At 46.4% G+C, this 20,568-nt stretch overlaps 1 protein-coding gene and 1 long non-coding RNA gene across 7 annotated transcripts in view; one reads left to right on the top strand and one right to left on the bottom strand.

Moving 5' to 3' along the window:
• Nucleotides 1–4,553: 4,553 nt before the first annotated feature.
• Nucleotides 4,554–9,747, bottom strand: LOC146402964 (uncharacterized). 2 transcript variants are annotated; one of them, XR_014808327.1, is made up of 3 exons: nucleotides 9,609–9,747; nucleotides 5,419–5,471; nucleotides 4,868–5,001 (listed from the first exon to the last, which is right to left on the bottom strand). It is a non-coding gene; the product is annotated as an uncharacterized LOC146402964 (long non-coding RNA). The 2 variants fall into 2 exon arrangements; XR_014808326.1 differs by lacking the exon at nucleotides 5,419–5,471 and having other exon boundaries at nucleotides 4,554–5,001.
• SHISAL2A (shisa like 2A) overlaps nucleotides 9,611–20,568 on the top strand; it is a 25,992-nt gene continuing 15,034 nt past the window's right edge. For 2 of the 5 annotated variants that reach the window (XR_014808324.1, XR_014808323.1), the window contains exons 1-3: nucleotides 9,611–10,000; nucleotides 17,082–17,221; nucleotides 19,813–20,176. Coding sequence is in view for 1 of the 5 variants with exons in the window: in XM_021096632.2 (XP_020952291.1) it covers nucleotides 9,819–10,000; nucleotides 17,082–17,221 (322 nt within the window). In the remaining 4 variants the exon portion in view is untranslated. Of the gene's footprint in view, nucleotides 10,001–17,081; nucleotides 17,222–19,812; nucleotides 20,423–20,568 lie in introns of all 5 variants that reach the window. The other 3 variants (XR_014808325.1, XR_014808322.1, XM_021096632.2) reach the window with 3 other exon arrangements.

Raw genomic sequence — 20,568 nt, 5'->3', positions numbered from 1 at the left:
AAATTCCAGTCTTTGCTATTTCTGGCTGGGTCCTTGAGTGAAAAACTTAACCTCTCTGAGCCTCAATACCTTTATATAAAATATCTATATTTCAGAATCATTTGCTCAATTCTTAATTCTTTCTCCTCCTTTGACCCATATGGCTATGCAGATTTTGAAGGTGTCCAACAGAAGGGACAATGAGGAGTTGAAATCTAGCCTGAACTCTACTTACCTAGCCTTGCCTTTGGCAAAGAGCTACCTCTGGCCAGAGCAAGGGGCACTTTTTTTCTGATTTGCACAAAAGCATACAAAGGAAAAAAGGTGACACAAAGCAGCAGAATTGCCTTCGAGAACCAGGCACTAGGCTGAGTATGTGGTAAAACCAGCACCAAAGCAGGTACAACTTCTGTCCTAGAGGAGCCCATAGTCTGAAGCTGTGATTCTTAAGTGAGATGATGGCACCTGGAAATGGTCAATGAATGGTACATGTACACAGAACAGCAGGTGCTACAAGAAAGAATGATGCCCTGGGTGTTGGTCGGAGAATGGCTTCCTGCAGGAGGGGTTTCTTCAAGATGGAGCTTGAAGAGTTCAGAGGATTTAGATAAGCAGAATGAGGGAACTGCACGGGCAGAAACTTAGGAGAGGAGGCTCCATTCCCAGGTCAGATTGGCTGAATCAGAGGCTTCCTTCAGGAAAGAAGCAGCAGATATAGTTGGAGAGGTATAGAGAGTTCAGATTTTAGAAGGCAGCTTGTAACCACGAGGGCTACTTCAACAGCTCAGGTCAAGCCTTCAGAGGATCTCTCTGTTGATAAGCGCCTGATGGAAAAGAATCAGGTGCAGAGAAAAAAGAAGCTGACTCTGCTTCAAAAGTCAGAATTCTCTTCAACATTATACTGGAAATCCTAGACAATGTAACAAAGCAAGAAAAAAAAAAAAAGGCATTAACTGGAAAGGCAAAGTAAAGCCACCTTTATTCAGGAAATTTGTTTTTTATGTTAATATAAAAAAATCAGAGTTCCTGTCATGGCTCAGTGGAAACAAATCTGACCAGAATCCAAGAGGACACAGGTCGATCCCTGGCCTCCCTCAGTGGGTTAAGGATCTGGCATTGCCATGAGCGGTGGTTTAGGTTGCAGACGCAGCTCAGATCTGGCGTTGCTGTGGCTGTGGTGTAGGCCTGCAACTATAGCTCTGATTCTCAACCCCTAGCCCGGGAATCTCCACATGCATGGGGTAAGGCCCTAAAAAGATAAAAGACAGAAGACAAAAAAAATTCCTAAGTAATCTATTTAAAAAGCTACTAGAATTTAACAAGATCTCAGGAGTTCCCATCATGGCACAGTGGTTAACGAATCTGACTAAGAACCATGAGGTTGCGGGTTCGGTCCCTGGCCTTGCTTAGTGGATTAAGGATCCGGCTTGGATCCCGCATTGCTGTGGCTCTGGCGTAGGCCAGTGGCTACAGCTCCGATTCAACCCCTAGCCTGGGAATCTCCATATGCCGAGAGAGCGGCCCAAGAAATGGCAAAAAGACAAAAAGACCAAAAAAAAAAAAAAAAAAAAAAAGAATTTAACAAGATCTCAGAAAACAAGGACAATACACAAAAATAAGTTGTATTTCTATATATTGGCAACAAAAATTGGAAAATTAAGAGTTTCCGTCGTGGCACAGTGGTTAACGAATATGACTAGGAACCACGAGGTTTCGGGTTCAGTCCCTGGTCTTGCTCAGTGAGTTAAGGACCCAGATGTGGTGTAGGTTGCAGACGCAGCTCAGATCCCACGTTGCTGTGGCTCTGGCATAGGCTAGCAGCAATAGCTCCGATTAGACCCCTAGCCTGGGAACCTCCATATGCCATGGGAGCAGCCCTAGAAAAGGCAAAAAGACCAAAAAAAAAAAAAAAAATTATATTAAAAATTTCATTTAGAGTTCCTGTTCTGGTTCAGCAGGTTAAGAAACGGATGTGGGTTTGATCCCCAGCCTCACTCAGTGGGTTAAGGATCTGGCATTGCTACAAGCTGTGAGCCGCAGTGTAGGTCACAGATGCAGCTTAGATGTGGTGTTGCTGTGGCTGTGATTTAGGCAGGTGGCTGCAGCTCCAATTTAACCCCTAGACTGGGAACTTCCATACATCACAGGTGCAGCCCCAAAAAGAAAAATAAAAAGAATTTCATTATAATAGCAAAAAATAAGAAAAAACAGATAAATTTTATAAAATGTGTATAAGACCTGCACACAGAATAGTATAAAACACTGCTGAGAGAAATTAACAACTAAGTAAATGATGAGATATAATATATTCATGGATTGGGAAACTTAATATTAAGATGTTAAGTTTCTCCAAATTAACCTATTGATTCAATGCAATCCTAAGCAAAATCCAAGCAAGATTTTGGAAGGCAGAAATTGACAAGCAGATTCTAAAATTTATATGGAAATGTAAAGGACCTAGAACCACTAAAACAATTTTGAAAAATAAGAACAAAGTTAGAGGACTTATACTACCTGATTTGAAGACTTACTTCTGAAGCCACAGTAATTAAGACAGAGTGGAACTAGTGTAAGGATGCAGATCAGGTCAACGAAACAGAACAGAAAATCCAGAAATAAATCCACACACACATGGTTAATTAAGTTTTGCCAAAGGTGTCAAGTTAATTGGATTGAGAAAGGATAGTCCTTTCAAAGGATAGTTTTGAAACAACTTCTGCTTCACACTTGACACAAATTAACTGAAAATGGATCAGAGGCATAAATGTTAAAGCTAAAGCTATAAAATGTTTGGAAGAACACAAGTGTGAAAATCTTTGTGATCACGGAGTATGCAGTTTTTTGTTTTTTGGGGTTTTTTTAGGGCCACACCTTTGGCATATGGAGGTTCCCAGGCTAGGGGTCGAATCCAAGCTGTTGCTGCTGACCTACGCCACAGCCACAGCAATGCCAGATCTGAGCTGCGTCTGTGACCTACGCCACAGCTCGCGGCAATGCTGGATCCTTAACCCACTGAGCAAGGCCAGCGATTGAACCTGTGTCCTCATGGATGCTAGTCAGATTAGTTTCTGCTGAGCCACGACAGGAACTCCCTGAACTATCAAATTTTTAAATTTCTGCTTTTCAAAAAACATCTTTAGGGAGTTCCCATCGTGGCACAGTGGTTAATGAATCCAACTAGGAATCCCTGAGGTTGCAGGTTCAATCCCTGGCCTTGTTCAGTGGGTTAAGGATCCAGGGTTGCCATGAGCTGTGGTGTAGGTCGCAGACGCAGCTCGGATCTGCTGTTGTTGTGGCTGCGGTGTAGGCTGGCAGCAAGCGCTTTGATTCAACCCCTAGCCTGGGAACCTCCATATGTTGTGGGAGCTGCCCTAAAAAGACAAAAGACAAAAAAAAAAAAAAAAAAAAAAAAAAAAGGCAAAACAGACATTTTGCCGAAGATACATGAATGGTTAATGAGCACATGAAAAGATATTCATCATTAGTCATTAGGAAAAAAACAATATTAAAGCCACAATGAGATACTACTTCACACCTATAAGAACAACCAAAATAAAAAATACTGGCAATACCAAGTACTGGTGGGGGTGCAAAATGGTACAGACACTCTGGAAAACAGTTTGGCAACTTCTTATAAAGTTAAACACACATCTACCCTATTACCCAAAAATTCTACTCCTAAGATTCACCCAAGGAAAATGAGAACCTAGTCATAAAAAAAGCATATATGCAAAAATCTTTAGAGCAACTTCATTCCTGACAGTCCCCAACTGGAAGCAACCCAAATTCCTATTAACAGCTAAATGTACAAAATTGTAGTATTTCATAAAATGAGTATATTTCCACGTACTCAGCAATAGAAAGGAAGGAACTGCTTGTACACACAACAACTTCTGTGTATCTCAAAGGCATTGTGAGCCAAAGAAGTCAGGCACAAAAGAGGACATATTACCTGATTCCATTAAGACAAAAATTCAAGAACAGGCAGAACTAATCTATAAGGAGGGAGAACAGAAGCAAGACTAGGCAAGACCCGCCTAAGGCAAAATTAGGGGTGGAGAGGAGAGCTGATTATAAAGGCGCACAAAGAATGGTGATAGGTCATAGAAATGTGTGACATCTTGACGGTTATGGTGGTTATATAAGTATAAATTCACCAAGCTGTACAGTTACTCGATTTTAAAAGAAAAAAAAACTTGAGAAACAACACTGTATAGCAATAAAAGAAATTGGAAAGCATCTAAACATCGAAGAAAATGGATAATAAATCATCATATACCTACTGTGTAGCACAGGGAAATATACCCAGTCTCTTGGAATAGACCATGATATGTATACACACACGCACACATTCTTTGGTCACTTTGCTATACAGCAGAAATTGATCAACACTATAAATCAACCATTGTTTGATAAACATTTTTTAAAAATCATCATAAATTCACTAGGTGGGAAACTATGTAGCAGTAAAAATGAATGAACCAGACTGAGCATACACATCCGTATAGTCAAAGCTCAAAAACATAAGCCTGAGTGAAAAACAAAAACAAACAAAAATGCAGGCTCCAGAAGAATACAGGTAGTATGATGCTATTTATTTAAGATGTAATCACATATAAAGCAATTCCATACATTGTTCAAAGATCCATACATATGTGATAAAAAAACAAATAAGAGTATGGGAATGATAAACACCAAATTCAGAAGAATGGTTGTGCGGGGAGGTGAGCTGGAAGGAATACCAAGCACAGATTGATCAAATTTTTTTATTTCTTAAATTTGAGTAGAGAGTACATAGCTGGTTCCTGTATAATCCTTTATGTCATTTGTGTGTTTTAAAGATTTCATTGGAAAACAAACAACAAACTAACGAAACATTTAAACCAAAAGGGTGACCACCTAGAGTTGGAGGAAAGTCTGACTGGTATCAAGGGATCTGAGCCTCAGTCTGATTTGTCCTTGGATTCCATGTTCCAACATGGCAAAGGCACTTCTTGCAGGATGAGGCGCAAGGGCATCATCCTGGAAAAGAAGGGAAAGAATCCATCTTGGGCATCAGGAGAGAGACCGACCGACCATGCAAGGAACCGGCACTTAGAGCAACTTCATGCACGTGGTCGGTATAATTTTCTTGCTTCTCCAGCCATGGCGGGGGGCCTGGGGGAGGGGAGTCAGGGGGGCACAGCTGGCGACAGTAAGGTCGTGGGCCAGGGGCTGTGTTCAGAGCCCAGGGCCTTGGGGGCGGACCACCCAGTAAGCAGAATGGAGCCTTCACCGCAGATATTCAGCACCCCTGGGCTGCAGCGTTTCTTTCTACACCCTGAGGCCCCCGCTCCCTCCCAGAGCAAGTCTGCCGAGGTCCAGAGCATGGTTTTGAGGGCAGAAGCGTCTTCCAGTCACTCAGGTCTTTGAGGGCAGAAGCATCTTCCAGTCACTCACTTCCAGTGGCTCACAGGTGCCAGGCTTCCAGCTCTTCCATCTTAACTACTGTCCTAACGCAGAGAGGGAAAGTGACAGCCTAAGGCCACACCGCAGGTGACTGGAGCTTAACTACTTGTATATCCTTGGGCAAGTTACCTAATCTCTGTCCAGTTTTCCTGTGGGCAGAAGGGGTGCAAAATTGTGTGTGTGTGTGTGTGTGTATCTGGAAGATGCCACGCTGAAGAAATGTCTATTAATAGACATTTCTGTGTGGTGAGGTTATGGGTGATTGTTATTTTTTCTTTTGGTTTATCTGGGTTTTCTAGTTTGTTGTTTTATAATGAACATACACATATTTAGTTAAAATTTTTTTGCCTTTTTAGGGCCGCACCTGCGGCATATAGGGGTTCCAGGCTAGGGGTCAAATCGGAGCTGTAGCCACTGGCCTACACCACAGTCACATCAACGCAGGATCTGAGCCGATTCTGCGACCTACACCACAGCTCACAGCAATACTGGATCCTTAGCCGCCTGGACGAGGCCAGGGATGGAACCTGCGTCCTCATGGATGCTAGTCAGATTTGTTTCTGCTGAGCCACGACCGGAACGCCCTAGTTAATTTCTTGAAGAGAGTAACACTGCGCAGAGTTGTGAGGAATGAAGGAGATAATGGACAGCACAGAGCACAATTTTTATTTCATGGTGTGTTCTCCATAAACGTGAGTCCTCCCGCCCTACTCTTCCCTCCTATATGTTCCTTCCCTTCTGGTGTTGGAGACTCTAGTCCTCAGACCTCGGGTAAGGAGGAAGTAATTGGTGGTACAGGACTCTGACCACTTACTGGCTGTGTGGCTTTGGGTAAATCACTGAACCTCTCTGAGTCTCAGTTACCCTGTCTGCAAAATGGGAAGAAAAATCCCTACCTCAAAGGAAGTTTTCAAGGACTATATGACGTACAAAATGGGAAACTGTCTAGCACATAATAGGTCTGCAGTGTCTGTAGGAAGAAACGTGGTGCACATGATGAAGGAACAAACATTAGAGTAGGTGCTAGAGCAGAAGTGGTAGAAGGTTTTCGCATAGATTCCACAGAGCCACAGGGGTCCACTGATAGAGTACAATCTGGAGGAGGTCCATGTATTTGGATTGAAAAAACTGACATCCTTGTTTTCACCAACCACTAACTCAAATGGGGCACTTCCTCTCTCATGCAGGTAAGCAACAAGTCACAGTAGTGTTAGCAGAACCTGTGACAGTCCCCAATAGAAACCAGTTATTTTGTATTGCTTTACAGTAGCAATATCCTGAAACACTGCTTACACTCATTCACCACCTCAAAATTACCATAGTTAATAGACAAATCTCTAAAGCTCGTTATTTAATGTTTTAAAAGGACTAATTCATAAAATATTTTTATAATGATTCTACATAACTGGTATCTTTCATAATCCTCAGCAATTTACTTTTTGTAGTTAAAAATATTCTTCTGGGGAGTTCCCGTCGTGGCGCAGTGGTTAATGAATCCGACTAGGAACCATGAGGTTTCGGGTTCGGTCCCTGCCCTTGCTCAGTGGGTTAACAATCCGGCGTGGCCCTGAGCTGTGGTGTAGGTTGCAGAGGCGGCTTGGATCCCGTGTTGCTGTGGCTCTGGCGTAGGCCAGTGGCTACAGCTCTGATTAGACCCCTAGCCTGGGAACCTCCATATGCCGCGGGAGCGGCCCAAGAAATAGCAAAGAAAAAAAAAAAAATTCTTCTGGGAGTTCCTGTTGTGGCTCAGCGGTTAGTGAACCTGACTAGAATCCATGAGGATGTGGGTTTGCTCCATGGCCTCGCTCAGTGGGTTGGGGATCCCGTGTTGCCATGAGCTATGGTGTGGGTCACAGATCCCGCGTTGCTGTGGCAGTGGCTGTGGTGTAGGCCAGCGGTTTCTATTGGACCCCTAGCCTGGGAACCTCCATATGCCGCAGGTACAGCCTTAAAAGACAAAAAGACCAAAAAAAAAACCCCAAAATCTGCTGAATAGAGGTCAATAATCTTTATCAGACTGCCAAGGGGGACCCTTTGCTAGACACACCTGGGTACCAGTCCTGTCTTGGGCCATTGGCTGCTTTGTGACACTGGGCTTGTTATTTCTCAGGGGCACAGTCATCTCTGCTTGTTCACCCCACAGTGTTGCTGAAAGGAACAAATTAATTCTTGGCTTGGAAACTGTTGGCAGGTTCCCCGTTTTGCCAGAAGCCAGAGCAGACTGCTTTGTCCTCACAACTAAACCCCATGTCTCCAAAACACCTCACTCCTTTCCACAGGATTCCACCTTCCTCTTTACTCTTCATCTGATAATTCAAGAGACCAAACTGCACCTCCATTAGAGTATGTCACCCAGTTCCCAGTTTGCAGAGACCCACAGCTCAGGGGAGAGATTTTCTGGAGGATAATAGTGGTTCCTCCTAGGTTTCATATTGGACCTTACAGTGACCCTTGAAGAGACTACCCCTTAAAACTCTTTCCTGCTCCTTCACGTGGTGATCCCTCTCTGGCCATGATGACGCTTTTTCCCCCTTCACTGCCCTAATCTGTCTAACTCCCCCATCATACTGTGTTTCTCAAAGGCAGACCCAGATCTGACCTCTGTCAGGGAGCCTGGTGCCCTGGTCAAGGGCACGGTACCTACTAGGATCTGAGAAGCTAGCCTGGATAAAGAAAAGGAGCTTGAAGCACAGAGAGAAAAAGCAGAGAAAGGGTAAGGCTCATAGGGCTTCAGTCCAGATCCCCTGATGCCCATGATTTATCCCATACACACTGAAAGCAAGGGATGGAGGAACAGGGAGTCCCAGGGCATCCCATTAACTATTTCCCATTGTACCCACTGCTGTGGGAAATGAGGAGAGCTAAAGATTTTGCAGTCTTGAGCTAGTCCCTGCCCATCTGTACAATGAGAGGTGTTAGACGCAGTGGCTTTCAAACCTATCGGACCTGACTCAAAGGAAGAAATGCATTTCACATTGTGCTCTGGTCCACATAATACATACGTACATAACTGAAACAAGTATTTTATGAAGAATACTTGGCTTTAGTATTTGCAGTGCACTTTTTCTATTCCATTTTATTATTATTATTATTAAATACTAGCTGTAACTCAGTAACTCATTACGTGACCCACAGTTCCCTTTCAGCCCCAGCACCCTGTGATTGGCCAAATGGGAATCACTGACCAGGGAAGGACAGTAGTCCCTGGTCCTAGCTCAATCAGTGTAATTGGGCCAAACTGTGCACCTCTCAGAGACTGGGTTTTCCCAGCATACCCTGAAAACAGAGACGGGCTTCATTCAGCTCCTTCAGACTGTGGTCCTCTGATCCTAGTGAGAACACTGACCTTGGGATCTGGAAGTGATGTCTGGGAATACAGAGGTATGCTGGGTTGGCTTCCGGGTGGGTGGAATTACCATCTGGACATCCAGTGGCCCCTGAGTCCTAGGCCATTGCTGCAGGGAGTGTGAAGAAAGGAGTGTGCGGTCGGGAGTGTGAGTGCATGAACTAGCTGCTCAGGAAAGGAAGTGGCCGGCAAGGAAGCCAGCAGATGAGAACACTTAAGTCACTGGAAAAGAGGCCATGTGGGAGCAAGGGCTTGGGAACAAAACAGACCCAGCTAGGTTAAAATCCCATGCGCTAAGAGCCCAGGAAAATGACTTTCATCTGACCCTTAGCTCTCATCTATAAAATGAGTTAAGATGGTCCTGCGTTGCTGTGAAGGTTAAGTGAGGGCGTGTATGAATCATTCCCGTAGCGACCCTACTGCGTGCTCAATGGCAGGTCCCTCACCGGTGCCCTGCACTAGCCGGAACTGCCCTGAGGTTCCCGGCGTCCTCACAGCGCCTAGCACCACGGCTGGGGCTCAGCGCAAGTGTGGAATCCAAAGTGGTGGCTTTAATTCCCGCTCTGCCACCCTGGACCTGGGCTGTCTCTCTGAGCACCCAGCGCCCTCGTGCACAAACGGGTAACGCAGTGGGGCGGGCGGGGGGCCGAGGCCGAGACGCGCGCCCGGCTGCTCCTCGGCTCCCTCCTCCCGGTTCCGCCGGCCGCCCCCCGCCCCGCGCTCGGGCGCCGCGCCGGCTCCCGCCTGTTTTCCCGCCGCTCTCCACGCTCCCCGGCCCTCCTCCTCCCTCCTCCCCTTCCCTCGGCTCCCCTCCCGCCCAGCCCAGTCCGCGTACCTGGTCGCCTCCCTCGGCCCTCGGGGACGCCAGGTCTCTAACCGCGGCGTCTCCGCGCCTCTTGTGTCTTTCTCCGTCTCTGCGTCAATCTCGGTCTCTCTGCTTAGCTCTGCTTCGCGCTCTTCCTCGGGCTCCGTTCTGTCTCCGTCCGGCCGTCTCTCGCCGGCCGTCTGGTGGCCCGAGGTGGCGGCGGGCCCGACGCGGGACACGATGAGCGGCGCCTGCACGAGCTACGTGAGCGCCGAGCAGGAGGTGGTGCGCGGCTTCAGCTGCCCGCGGCCGGGGGGCGAAGCGGCCGCCGTCTTCTGCTGCGGCTTCCGCGACCACAAGTACTGCTGCGACGATCCACACAGCTTCTTCCCCTACGAGCACAGCTACATGTGGTGGCTCAGGTACCGGCCCTGGCCCTCACCCCACCTGGAACCCCACTCCGTCTTAGGCCCCTCGGCCCGACCCGGTACTGAACCCTCAGTCCTCCCCCAGGTGCCCGGCCAATGTCAGCAGCGACCCCCGCCCAGCCTTGACCCGCCCGGGCTCTGGCGGCCGGCCACCAACCGGCTCTGCGGCTGCCGCTTCGCAGCTCCAGTCCCCCATCCTGACCCAACCATTATTCAAATCCATCCTTGACCCTCACCCCAACTCCACCCTGAAAAACCTTCACTTCATCCCCACTCCAAACGTCGTTGCCACCACCACCCTAACCCAACCTCACATTGCATAACCACCCCCACCCTCACAGCAAACTCCCATCATTCGCAGGACTCCCGAACTCCTCCCTTGTGAGAGTGTTCTCCAGGGCCCCTTTCCAGTAGCGACCTCATCCCTGACCTTACCCACTCCCCAGTGCTGCTCCCGGCCCTTACTCTCTCACCAGCCCCAACCTCCCCATCGGTCCTCCCTGCAAGCCCACCTCAGCTCTCCTTGCTCACCTGGACTGCAAACATTATCCAGACCTACATTCAAACCTCACCCTCAAGCCTTAATACCCCACCTGATGCTACACCCCAGCCGCAGCCCAACCACAGTTATTTTCTTCCCCCTCATATTTAGTTATTCTTTCAGCCACCCCTTCCCCAGAACTTAGCAATGCCAGGCCCTGGAGTGAGTTCCAAGCAAAGGCAGAAGACCAAAGATGCACAGTTGCCTCCAAGCTCATCCTGAGACAATGACATAATCCCACAGCAGAAGCCAGATCAGTGTAATGTGGGTGAATCCCTACCCACCAGACCTCAGTTTCCCCAGCAGTTCAGAGAAGAGGGTGGTCAGGCCAGTGCTGACATTTCTGGACCCTAGAGCAGGGCTGACAAGGCAATGGGTCTCATTCTCTCTGGGTCTCCGAAGTCCCCATCCAGAAAACAGGGCCTGAGCCTGAGCCTGCTCTGGGAAACAGGCATCAGCAAAAATGGAGTGGGCTCTCTCCATAGACAATGCTCTTCCTGCCCCTGGAGGTATGTGACCAGAGACTGCATGCCCTGTAGGTGGGGAGGCACAGCCTAGCTCTAAAACCTCTCTGAGCCTCTGTCTCTCCATCTATCAAATGGGGAGGATGATTTCTGACTGGGACAAGTTCCAAATGAGATCACGAGGTAGAATCAACTCAGCACATCCATTAGCAACTAGAGATATTACTGCTTTTTCCAGACTACTCCATCTGTAATTCCAAAGGATTTTCAGATGGCCAGGTTTTCAGATCCTCTGCATTTGACTTATGATACCTGGGGAATGACATTAATTTATTCTCTGTTCATCCATATTTTCATTCATTCATTCATTGATTATGGCCTTTGCTTTGTGCCAAATGCTATGCTAGGTACTAGAGACACTGAAATCAATTATTCCCTCCTTGAAGGGAGCTCACAGTCCATTTAAAGAGATATGACATGCATCTAAAGAATAACAATGGAGTATTTGTTGAAGACCCACTGTGTACTTAGTACTGAGCTGAATACTGAAATATGATAGGGCTGATCTTTGAGTTATGCAGTGTGGAGTTTGGAGGCTGGTTAGAACCTAGTCCAAACTTTAGCTCTGTCACTTACTAGCTATGTGAATTTGGTAAAATCTCCAAGTCTCTTTTGTCTTTCAAATGGCAATAGCAATACCTGTCTCATGGAATTGGTATGAGGATTAAGTGCAATAATGCATGTGGAAGAGACTAGTGCATATGGTTTGTGCTCAGTAAAAGGGAGTTCCCATTCCTTGGTTCATAGATGGGGAAAGTGAATCTCAGAATACGGAAGTGAACTGTCTAAGATCTTCCAGCAATGTCATGGCAGACTGAGATTCAAAGAACTTTACCTAGCACCATCCAAGGGCTGGATGCAGTCACACATTCCCAGCTCTGGCCTGTCTTCCCTCCATTTTACAGATAAGAAAACTTGAAAATGGGTCAGTTACTATCTAGGAGTACCCTGGTGAGAGCAAGTGGCAGAACTGGGATGAAAACTCAAGCCTGCCTGGTTCCAAGCCCAGGCTTGACCTGCTGCACAACTGTCTAAATCTAGCCTGGCTGGCTCTCTTATAATCTGTTCTACTCAGACCACTTGAAAAAATATTCACTGGGAGTTCCCCCTGTGGCTCAGCTTGCTGTTGGAGGGATGGGTTCAATCCCCAGCCCGGCAATGGGTTAAAGAATCTGATGATGCCAAAGCTGCAGCATAAGTCACAGCTGCAGCTTGATTCAATCCCTGGCCCAGGAATTTCCATATGCCACGAGTATAAACAAAAACAAAAGCAACAACAGAAAAACACTCACTGGGAGTTCCCATTGTGGCGCAGAGGAAATGAATCCAACTAGGAACCATGAGGATGCGGGTTCAATCCCTGGCCTCATTCAGTGGGTTGGGGATCCAGCATTGCCGTGAGCTGTGGTGCAGGTCGCAGATGCGACTCGGATCCCACGTTGCTGTGCCTGTGGTGTAGGCCGGCAGCTGTAGCTCCGAATCGACCCCTAGCCTGGGAACCTCCATATGCTGCCGGTGTGGCCCCCAGCCCCAAAACAAAACACTTACTCTCTACTGTCTTCAAAGCACACAGAGATGAGTAAACCCCTCAGCCAGGATCCAGTCCTGCTCCTACCACCTCCTTGCCTATATACCACCTGTGGCTTCTCTCCTTGCTTCGGACCCTCCCGAGGCATGGGCTGTTTTGGTGGCTCAGACAATGAGGTACAGGGTTGGATGGGGTGACCTCTGAGGTCACACTGCATGTCAATTTACTTCCATTCTAGAACCCCAAGGACTGCTGAAAGGTTCTAGCCCACAGAGCTGACTCCTCCTAGGCTTGGATATAACTGTCTACCTAAACATCACAGACAACTGCAAAGTGGAAGAGGGGAACCGGGGTCCTCAGCACATCCAGGTGGTCAGTGTATCCCAAACCCTGAAGCAACGCTTCTGGCACGTACCTGTCAGAGCCCTGCTGTGGCCCCGGGGGAGACTGTTTCACCCAGGACTCCATTTGGCCCGTTTCATGAAAGCCGGTCCTGAAAAACATACAAATCTGCAGGTAAACACTGTCTCCTTGGATAGGGCTCAAGGAGAATTGCTGTCTTTAAAACCTGCCTCAGGAAATGAAGACTCCCTGGGGAGAAGCAGCTGGTGCTCTCACAGGTCTGGTCAACTTTCCCAACACCCTTTTCAGGACTTCTGTTTCTTATCAGGATGTGAGCCAAAAGGCAGCAGCCCTGCTGGAGGGCGGAACCGGCGGGTCAAGCGCTGTGTATACACTATCTCATTTAGTCTTTATGGACACCTGGTGAGACAGGACCTTTTATGAATGAAGAAAATGAAGATCAAAAGGTGAAAGATTTTTCAACCTCTATCTGAGAGAACCAGGATTCAGACTTAGAACTGCCTGATTCAAAAACCCTAACAAATAACAGACCGCCCCTACAGTTTCCTAGATGTCACAGTGAGTTAGCTATCTTTCAGAGTCATAGATGTGTGAAATCCTAGGCTAGTGGCTCTTTAATCCAACTTCCCACTGGAGGCAGGAATCTCTTCATTGAAAGGTGGAGTCATCCAAGTATTCTGTGCAAACCTGTCCAATAATAGAAAACACACCACCTCTTGAGGCAGTACATCCGCTGTGGGACAACTCTGATCTTTTCAAGTTCATCTTGTACCACGGACAGATTTTCCTCCCGGACGCTCCCCTGTTGTTCCCAGCTGTCCTTGGGAGCTGGTTCCTCTGTCCCCAGAGACACTACAGGGTAGTGCCCACTCCCTGACTGACTGCTGATCTGGAATATATCTCCCCAGCTCTCTCCCCCACTACTCCAAGGACCCTACTTTTATTTAATTAATTACTTAATCTTTATATGGCCGCACCAGCAGCATATGGAAGTTTCCAGGCCAGGGATTGAATCCAAGCCGCAGCTGTGACCCACGCCACAGGTGTGGCAACATTGGATCCTTAACCCACTGTGCTGAGCCAGGAATCAAACATGTGTCTCCACTGCAACTCGAGCTGCAGTCGGATTCTTAACCCACTGTGCCACAGTGGGAATTCCAGGACCCTACTTTTATTTTTATTTTATTTTATTTATTTATTTATTTTTTGTCTTTTTAGAGCCGCACCCACTGCACATGGAGGTTCCCAGGCTAGGGGTTGCCGGCCTACACCACAGCCACAGCCACGGCAATGCTGGATCTGAGCCACATCTGCGACCTACACCACAGCTCATGGCAACGCCAGATCCTTAACCCACTTGGCAAGGCCAAGGATCTAACCCACGTCCTCATGGATGCCAGCCAGGTTTGTTAACCGCTGAGCCACGACGGGAACTCCCAGGACCCTACTTTTAGAGGGCCCTTTCCATCCAGATGCTTATAGATGTCCCTTGTAAAGAGTGTAGTCCCAACCTGAGCCCCACTTTTCCAGGTAACAGCCTTATAAACAAGGATTTCAGGGCAAGTAGTTTATATGGCAAGTGATCCTAGAAAACACTGGCAGACAGTGGGTAAGTGAGAAGGGGAAGGAAGGGAGCTAGTGCTGGTGTGCACCAAACAAGTCACCACAGAGGCCACCCAAGCTTAATCCTGCTGAACCCCGCCTGCCAGGGAGTGCAGAATGGACCTTGCAGAGTCATCCTGCCTGAGGACCAAAAAGCTGGACATTTACACACCCATTTCTGTCAGTCACTGGCTGTGGGCTGGTTGGAGAATCAAGGCACTGATTTTCCTGCCCTTTTGACCTGCTCTGTGCAGACTCCTCTGGGTCCCCTCAGGCAAAGAGATACTGATGCTGGCATTTAAAACTCCGCCCAGAATACTCCAGTTTTAAGACCCAACGGGACGCAGACTGTGTTACACTCAGAGACAGCCTGTGTTACACCCAGAGACAGCCCGTTAGCATTGTAGTATATTTCCATCCCACCTACCTGTGTTGTATTATGTGGTATGTGTGTGTGTGTGTATATATATATATATATATATATATATATATGTATATGTTGGGTTTATGTTTATTTAAGTTAGGGTTAAACTATATTTACTAGTGTGTCCTGCTTTGTTCACTTAACATTATCTCATCAGAATTTATTCTTGGGGAGTTCCTCATGTGGCTCAGCAGTAAGCCAACTAGTATTCAAACCTAACTAGTATCCATGAGGATTCAGATTCCATCCCTGTCCTCGCTCAGTGGATTGAGGAACCAGCATTGCCGTGATCTATGGTGTAGGTCACAGACGTGGCTCAGATCCTGAGTTTCTGTGGCTCTGCTGCAGCTCCGATTTGACCCCTAGCCTGGAACTTCCATAAGCCATGGGTATGGCTCTTAAAAAAAAAAAGGAAGAATCCAGCACTGTAACTGCTGTGGCTCAGGTGTGATCCTTGGCCCAGGAAATTTCTGCATGCCTTCAGATACAGCCAAAAAAGAAAAAAAGAGAACCTTATCTTTGATCTTAAATATTATTTGAAAACATGTTTTTCATGGCTCCACACTATTCCATTGCAGGGATAGCCAATAACTTACTTAACCATGGGGAAAAAAACCTTAGAGCTCCAAAGCTCTGAGGTGTTTGTATTTAGTGGAAATTAGCCATCAGCTAGCTGGGAGTGAAATCCATCAGAAATGGCAAAGACAGTAGTCTGAGGCTGAGGTCAGAGTTGAGGGGTGGTGGGCAGAAAAGCTGCAGAAGGAGTTGTAGGCAGAAAGGGCACATAAACACACCTGGTGCTACCTATCCCCTGCTATTGGAAGAACATCCCATGGTGTCTGACACAAAACAGGTACTCAGTAATAGGTCCTCTTGTGTGCTGGGGCTTGTACGAGGGAAAAGCAAAGCCACCTAAACCTGGTCGGGGTCTGCCGGCAAGGAGCAGGTGAGGAATGTGTTGACTACCATGTGCCAAGAATGTTACATGTATCATTCATCCTCACTGCCACCTGTTCTGCTCATTCCCACTTTGCAGACAAAGAAGCTGAGGCTCAAAAGGATAAGTAATTCCATCAAGATCTCACACTGAGTTAGTTACAGACCTGGGTCCCAAAGCAGGCAGGTCTGTTACGAGTTCCAAAGCTCTTTGCTCTTTCCCTACCACACTGGGCTGTGTGACCAAGCGGGAAGTGCTAACGTCTCTGAGTTAGGTGTCCTGGCTGCGTTGGCCTGGCGTGGAGAAGAGAGAGACGACCAAGGAAAGCAGCAAGGAGGTGGCCTTTGAGATGGGCCTTCAAGAACCACTAAAATTCTGATGTGGGAGATGATAGGAGGGATTATGGGAAACAGGAAAAGACAGCAGCCCCTCAAAAGAGCCAGGAGGTAGTTGTCTGGAGACCAGGTGACCAAGACCTGACATGGAGCAGAGGCAGAGGTCCACACTGGCCTGAGGACCCACTAGAGACTAGGTCAGAACTTACCTTGAGACTGGGAAGGACAGCTGGTGTTCACCTAAGGCCTGATATGTGTCTTGATTTCTAAGAAACAGCAGTGTGGGGAGGGCTTTTTAAGGTCATCTCAGGAGTTCCCGTTGTGGCTCCGTGGGTTAAGAACCAGACACAGTGTCCATGAGGATGCAGGTTCCATCCCTGGCCTTGTTCAGGGGGTTAAGGATCCGGTGTTGCCACAAGCTGTGGCGTAGGTCACAGATGCAGCTTGGATCCAGTGTTACCTTGGCTGTGGTGTAGGCAGGCAGCTGCAGCTCCAATTCAACCCCAAGCCTGGGAACCTCCATGTGCTGCAGGTGCAGCCCCAAAAAGGAAAAAAAAAAGGGTCATCTCTATCATCTTAGAGTGGGAGCAGGTTGAAGAAAGGAAAGGAGAAAAAAGGGAACGTGCACTGCGTCCCAACTACATGGTGGCATCAAGTCATGTCAAGTTATGTATGTAGTGTGTGTGCCAAACACACGCTGAGGCCCAGAAAGCCTATTTAAGGCAAGTAGAGAGAGAACAAAAGTTCGAGCCAGCTGATTCCTATAACATGTACAGAACTTCTCCTATAACATGATGCTCCCTGTGGTCTTCTGTCTGCAGTATTGGCGCTCTCCTGGGCCTGTCCATAGCAGCCGTAGTCCTCCTGGCCTTCATTGTCACTAGCTGTGTGCTTTGCTACCTGTTCATCAGCTCAAAACCCCACACAAGGTTGGACCCAGGCTTAAGCCTACAGATCACAGGTAAGAAAGAGGTCACATGATTTCCTTGTATTCAGCAGCACCTCGCACCTTTTCTGAGGGAAGATATTTAGAAATGATCTTTGGAACATTTGCTTCGGGAGTGTGCCTGGAATACTGAGAAGCAGTAGCACATTTCTCAGGAGGATTATGATCTGAACATTTCCATCCCAAACTCTTCATGTGCTCACTGTTAATCAAAATAATTAGACATAGTCATCATTCTGTTACACAAAGATGTTATTAAACATCTTATGATACAGAGAATAGCACCCTACAATAAAGAACTATTCGGAATTTCCTGGTGGCCTCACAGTTAAGGACTCAGCATTGTCACTACTGTGGCTCGGGTTCGATCCCTGGCCAGCAAACTTCTGCATGCTGTGGGTGCAGCCAAAAAAAAAAAAAAAGAATCAAGAATTATCTGACCCAGAATGTCAGTAGTGCCGATGTTGAGAAACCCTAGAATAGAGTCCAGAAACAGACTAAAGTATGTTAACATGAATAAAATGTTTAATTTTAGACCTTTTTTTTTTTTTTTTGGCCATGCCCACAGCATGCAGAAGTTCCTGGGCCAGGGATGGAACAGACATCACAGCAGAAGCGACAACACTGGATCCTTAACCCACTGAGCCACCAAGGAACTCCAAAATATTTAATTTTAAAAACAAGTGAAATACTGGTACATTTGCCTACATCAAATACAAATAGGAGTTCCCATCATGGCTCAGCAGTTGATGAACCCAACTAGTATCCATGAGGATGCGGGTTCAATCCCTGGCCTTGCTCAGTGGGTTAAGGATCTGGGCGTTGCGATGAGCTGTGGTGTAGTCGCAGACAAGGCTCAGATCCAGCATTGCTGTGGCTCTGGTGTAGGCTGGCAGCTTTAGCTCCCATTGGACTCCTAGCCTGAGAACCTCCATGTGCCTCAGGTGCGGCCCTAAAAAGACAAATAATAATAATAATACAAATAGACATCAAATGCAAGTAATACAAAAGATAGCATACATAAAGTTAAAAAATAAATGGTAGACTGCAAAGATATTATAAATACACATAGTCAAACCTCATTACTCACAGATCTCCATATTTGTGAATTTTCCTACTAGGTAGAATTAATTGGTAACCTTGAAAATCAATACTTGCAGTGTTTTTGAGGTCATTTGCAGATATAGACGTGCACAGAGCAACAAAAAGCTTGAGTTGCCCTGTCAAATGCACTGCCAGCTGAGGTTAAACAAGGCTATGCTCTGCCTTCTTTTTTCTGCAGCAGGCAGTAGCTTGATGCGGGACCTCAGTTCCCATACCAGGGATCGAACCCGGGCTGCAGCACTGAAAGCACTGAGGCCTAACCACTAGACCACCAGGGAACTCCCATCTGCCTTCTTGTTTCAGCTCTCATACTGTAAACACGAGTCCTTTGCATGGTATATTTAGTGCCATATTTTTGCATTTTTATGATTTTTGTTGGTGATTTCACTGTTGAAAATGACCCTCAAATCTAGTGCTGAAGTGTTATCTAGTATTCCTCAGCACAAAAAGGCTGTCTTACGCCTTGTGAGAAAAATATATGGGCCAGATACACTTTGTTCAGGCACAGGTTATAGTGCCATGAGTTAAATGTTAATGAATTAGCAATATATATTAAATAAGGTGTCTTTAAGGAGAAATACAAAACACAGTTATGAAACAAGAAGGTCTTACTGTACAGCACAGGAAACAATATCCAATCTCCTGGGATAGACCATGATGGAAAAGAATATAGAAAAGAATAAATCTATACACACGCACACACACACATACACACACATATATTCAAAACTGAGGCACTTTGCTGTACTGCAGAAATTGGCACAACATTTAAATCAACTGTTGTAATTTAAAAATTTAAATTAAAAACAAACAAACAAACACAGTTTTTAATTGATCAGTTAACAAAATGTTGTGACCAGAAGCTGACAGGAATCTAACTTTGTATTTCCCGGAGGAGCAATGATTCCGTATTCACTAATTCAGTGTCTGTAGTGACTTCATAGAACAACATAACTACTGCGAATAATAAGAATCAACTGTATACAAAATAGAGACAGGCTTAATATCTAGAACATATAAGCACACCTTTGGACAAATGAGAAAAATAATCTGCTAAAAAACACAAATGCCCAACACACGTGAAAAGATCTTCAACCTTACTAATAATCAGGAGAATGCAATTTCACAATGATATACCTGGTGTTCTCTTGTGGTTTAGAGGGTTAAGGATCTGCTGTTGTCACTGCTTGGATCACTGCCACGGCGTGGGTTCAATCCCTGGACCGTGAACTTCCACATGCCATGGGTATGGCCAAAAAAAAAAAAAAAAAAAAAAAAAAAAGAATGATATATCTTAAAAAAAAAATTACATTGGCAAAAGTCCCAAAATGAATCATATGAATAGTGAGATGTTTCGGTGGGGAATGGATACTCTCATAGACCACGGGTAAGAGTAAGCGGATAGAAACCAGTCTGTAGAGCACCTGGGACTCTCCACTTAAACTAAAAATGTACACACCCTAGAACTCAGTAATTCCACTTCTTAATTATCTGCCTCAAAGATACAGTTGCACTCAGAGAGGATTTGTAAAGACGGATACCACGACCACCTGTCACACTGGAAACAAGCTAAATGTCCATCCATAGAGGAATGATGAAACGTGATGCTGCACTTAAAAGGAATGAACGAGCTCTAAATGGACCATCTCATTTGCTCTTCACACTTACCAGGCAGAGTATAGATCTTATTACTGTCCATTGTACAGAGGAGGAAACTGAGGCCTACGTCCCCTAATGAGTGAGTGACAGAACCAACTCCACCTCCACCTTCCTTCCTTTCCCTGTCCCTACGCTGAGAAAAGGAAGGCCCTCCCACATGGCAGACACTGTTTGAAGTCATCTAACTTTCCAAACTACTGCAGTGAGGTAGGTGTCATTATCACCCATTTTACAGGTGTGAAAACCAAGTTTCAGAGCGGTTAGATGACTTGCCCAAGGGGGTCACAGTTTGTAAACCGCAAAGCAGGAATTCAAATAAGTGTTTTTTAAGGATGGGCCAGTGGCACAATGGATAACGCAGCTGACTACAGATCATAAGATTCAAATACGTGTGTTTTTTTGTTTTGTTTTGTTTTTGTCTTTTGTCTTTTTGTTGTTGTTGCTATTTCTTGGGCCGCTCCCACGGCATATGGAGGTTCCCAGGCTAGGGGTCTAATTGGAGCTGTAGCCACCGGCCTATGCCAGAGCCACAGCAACGCGGGATCCGAGCCGCCTCTGCAACCTACACCACAGCTCACGGCAACGCCGGATCCTTAACC

The sequence above is a fragment of the Sus scrofa genome, chromosome 6 (assembly GCF_054392235.1).
Source record: "Sus scrofa isolate SSC_HxYL_T2T_F1_AM1 chromosome 6, Sscrofa_HxYL_maternal_Yorkshire_Landrace_v2.0, whole genome shotgun sequence".
Classification (NCBI taxonomy): domain Eukaryota; kingdom Metazoa; phylum Chordata; class Mammalia; order Artiodactyla; family Suidae; genus Sus; species Sus scrofa.
This window is presented reverse-complemented; position numbering and strand designations above follow the sequence as displayed.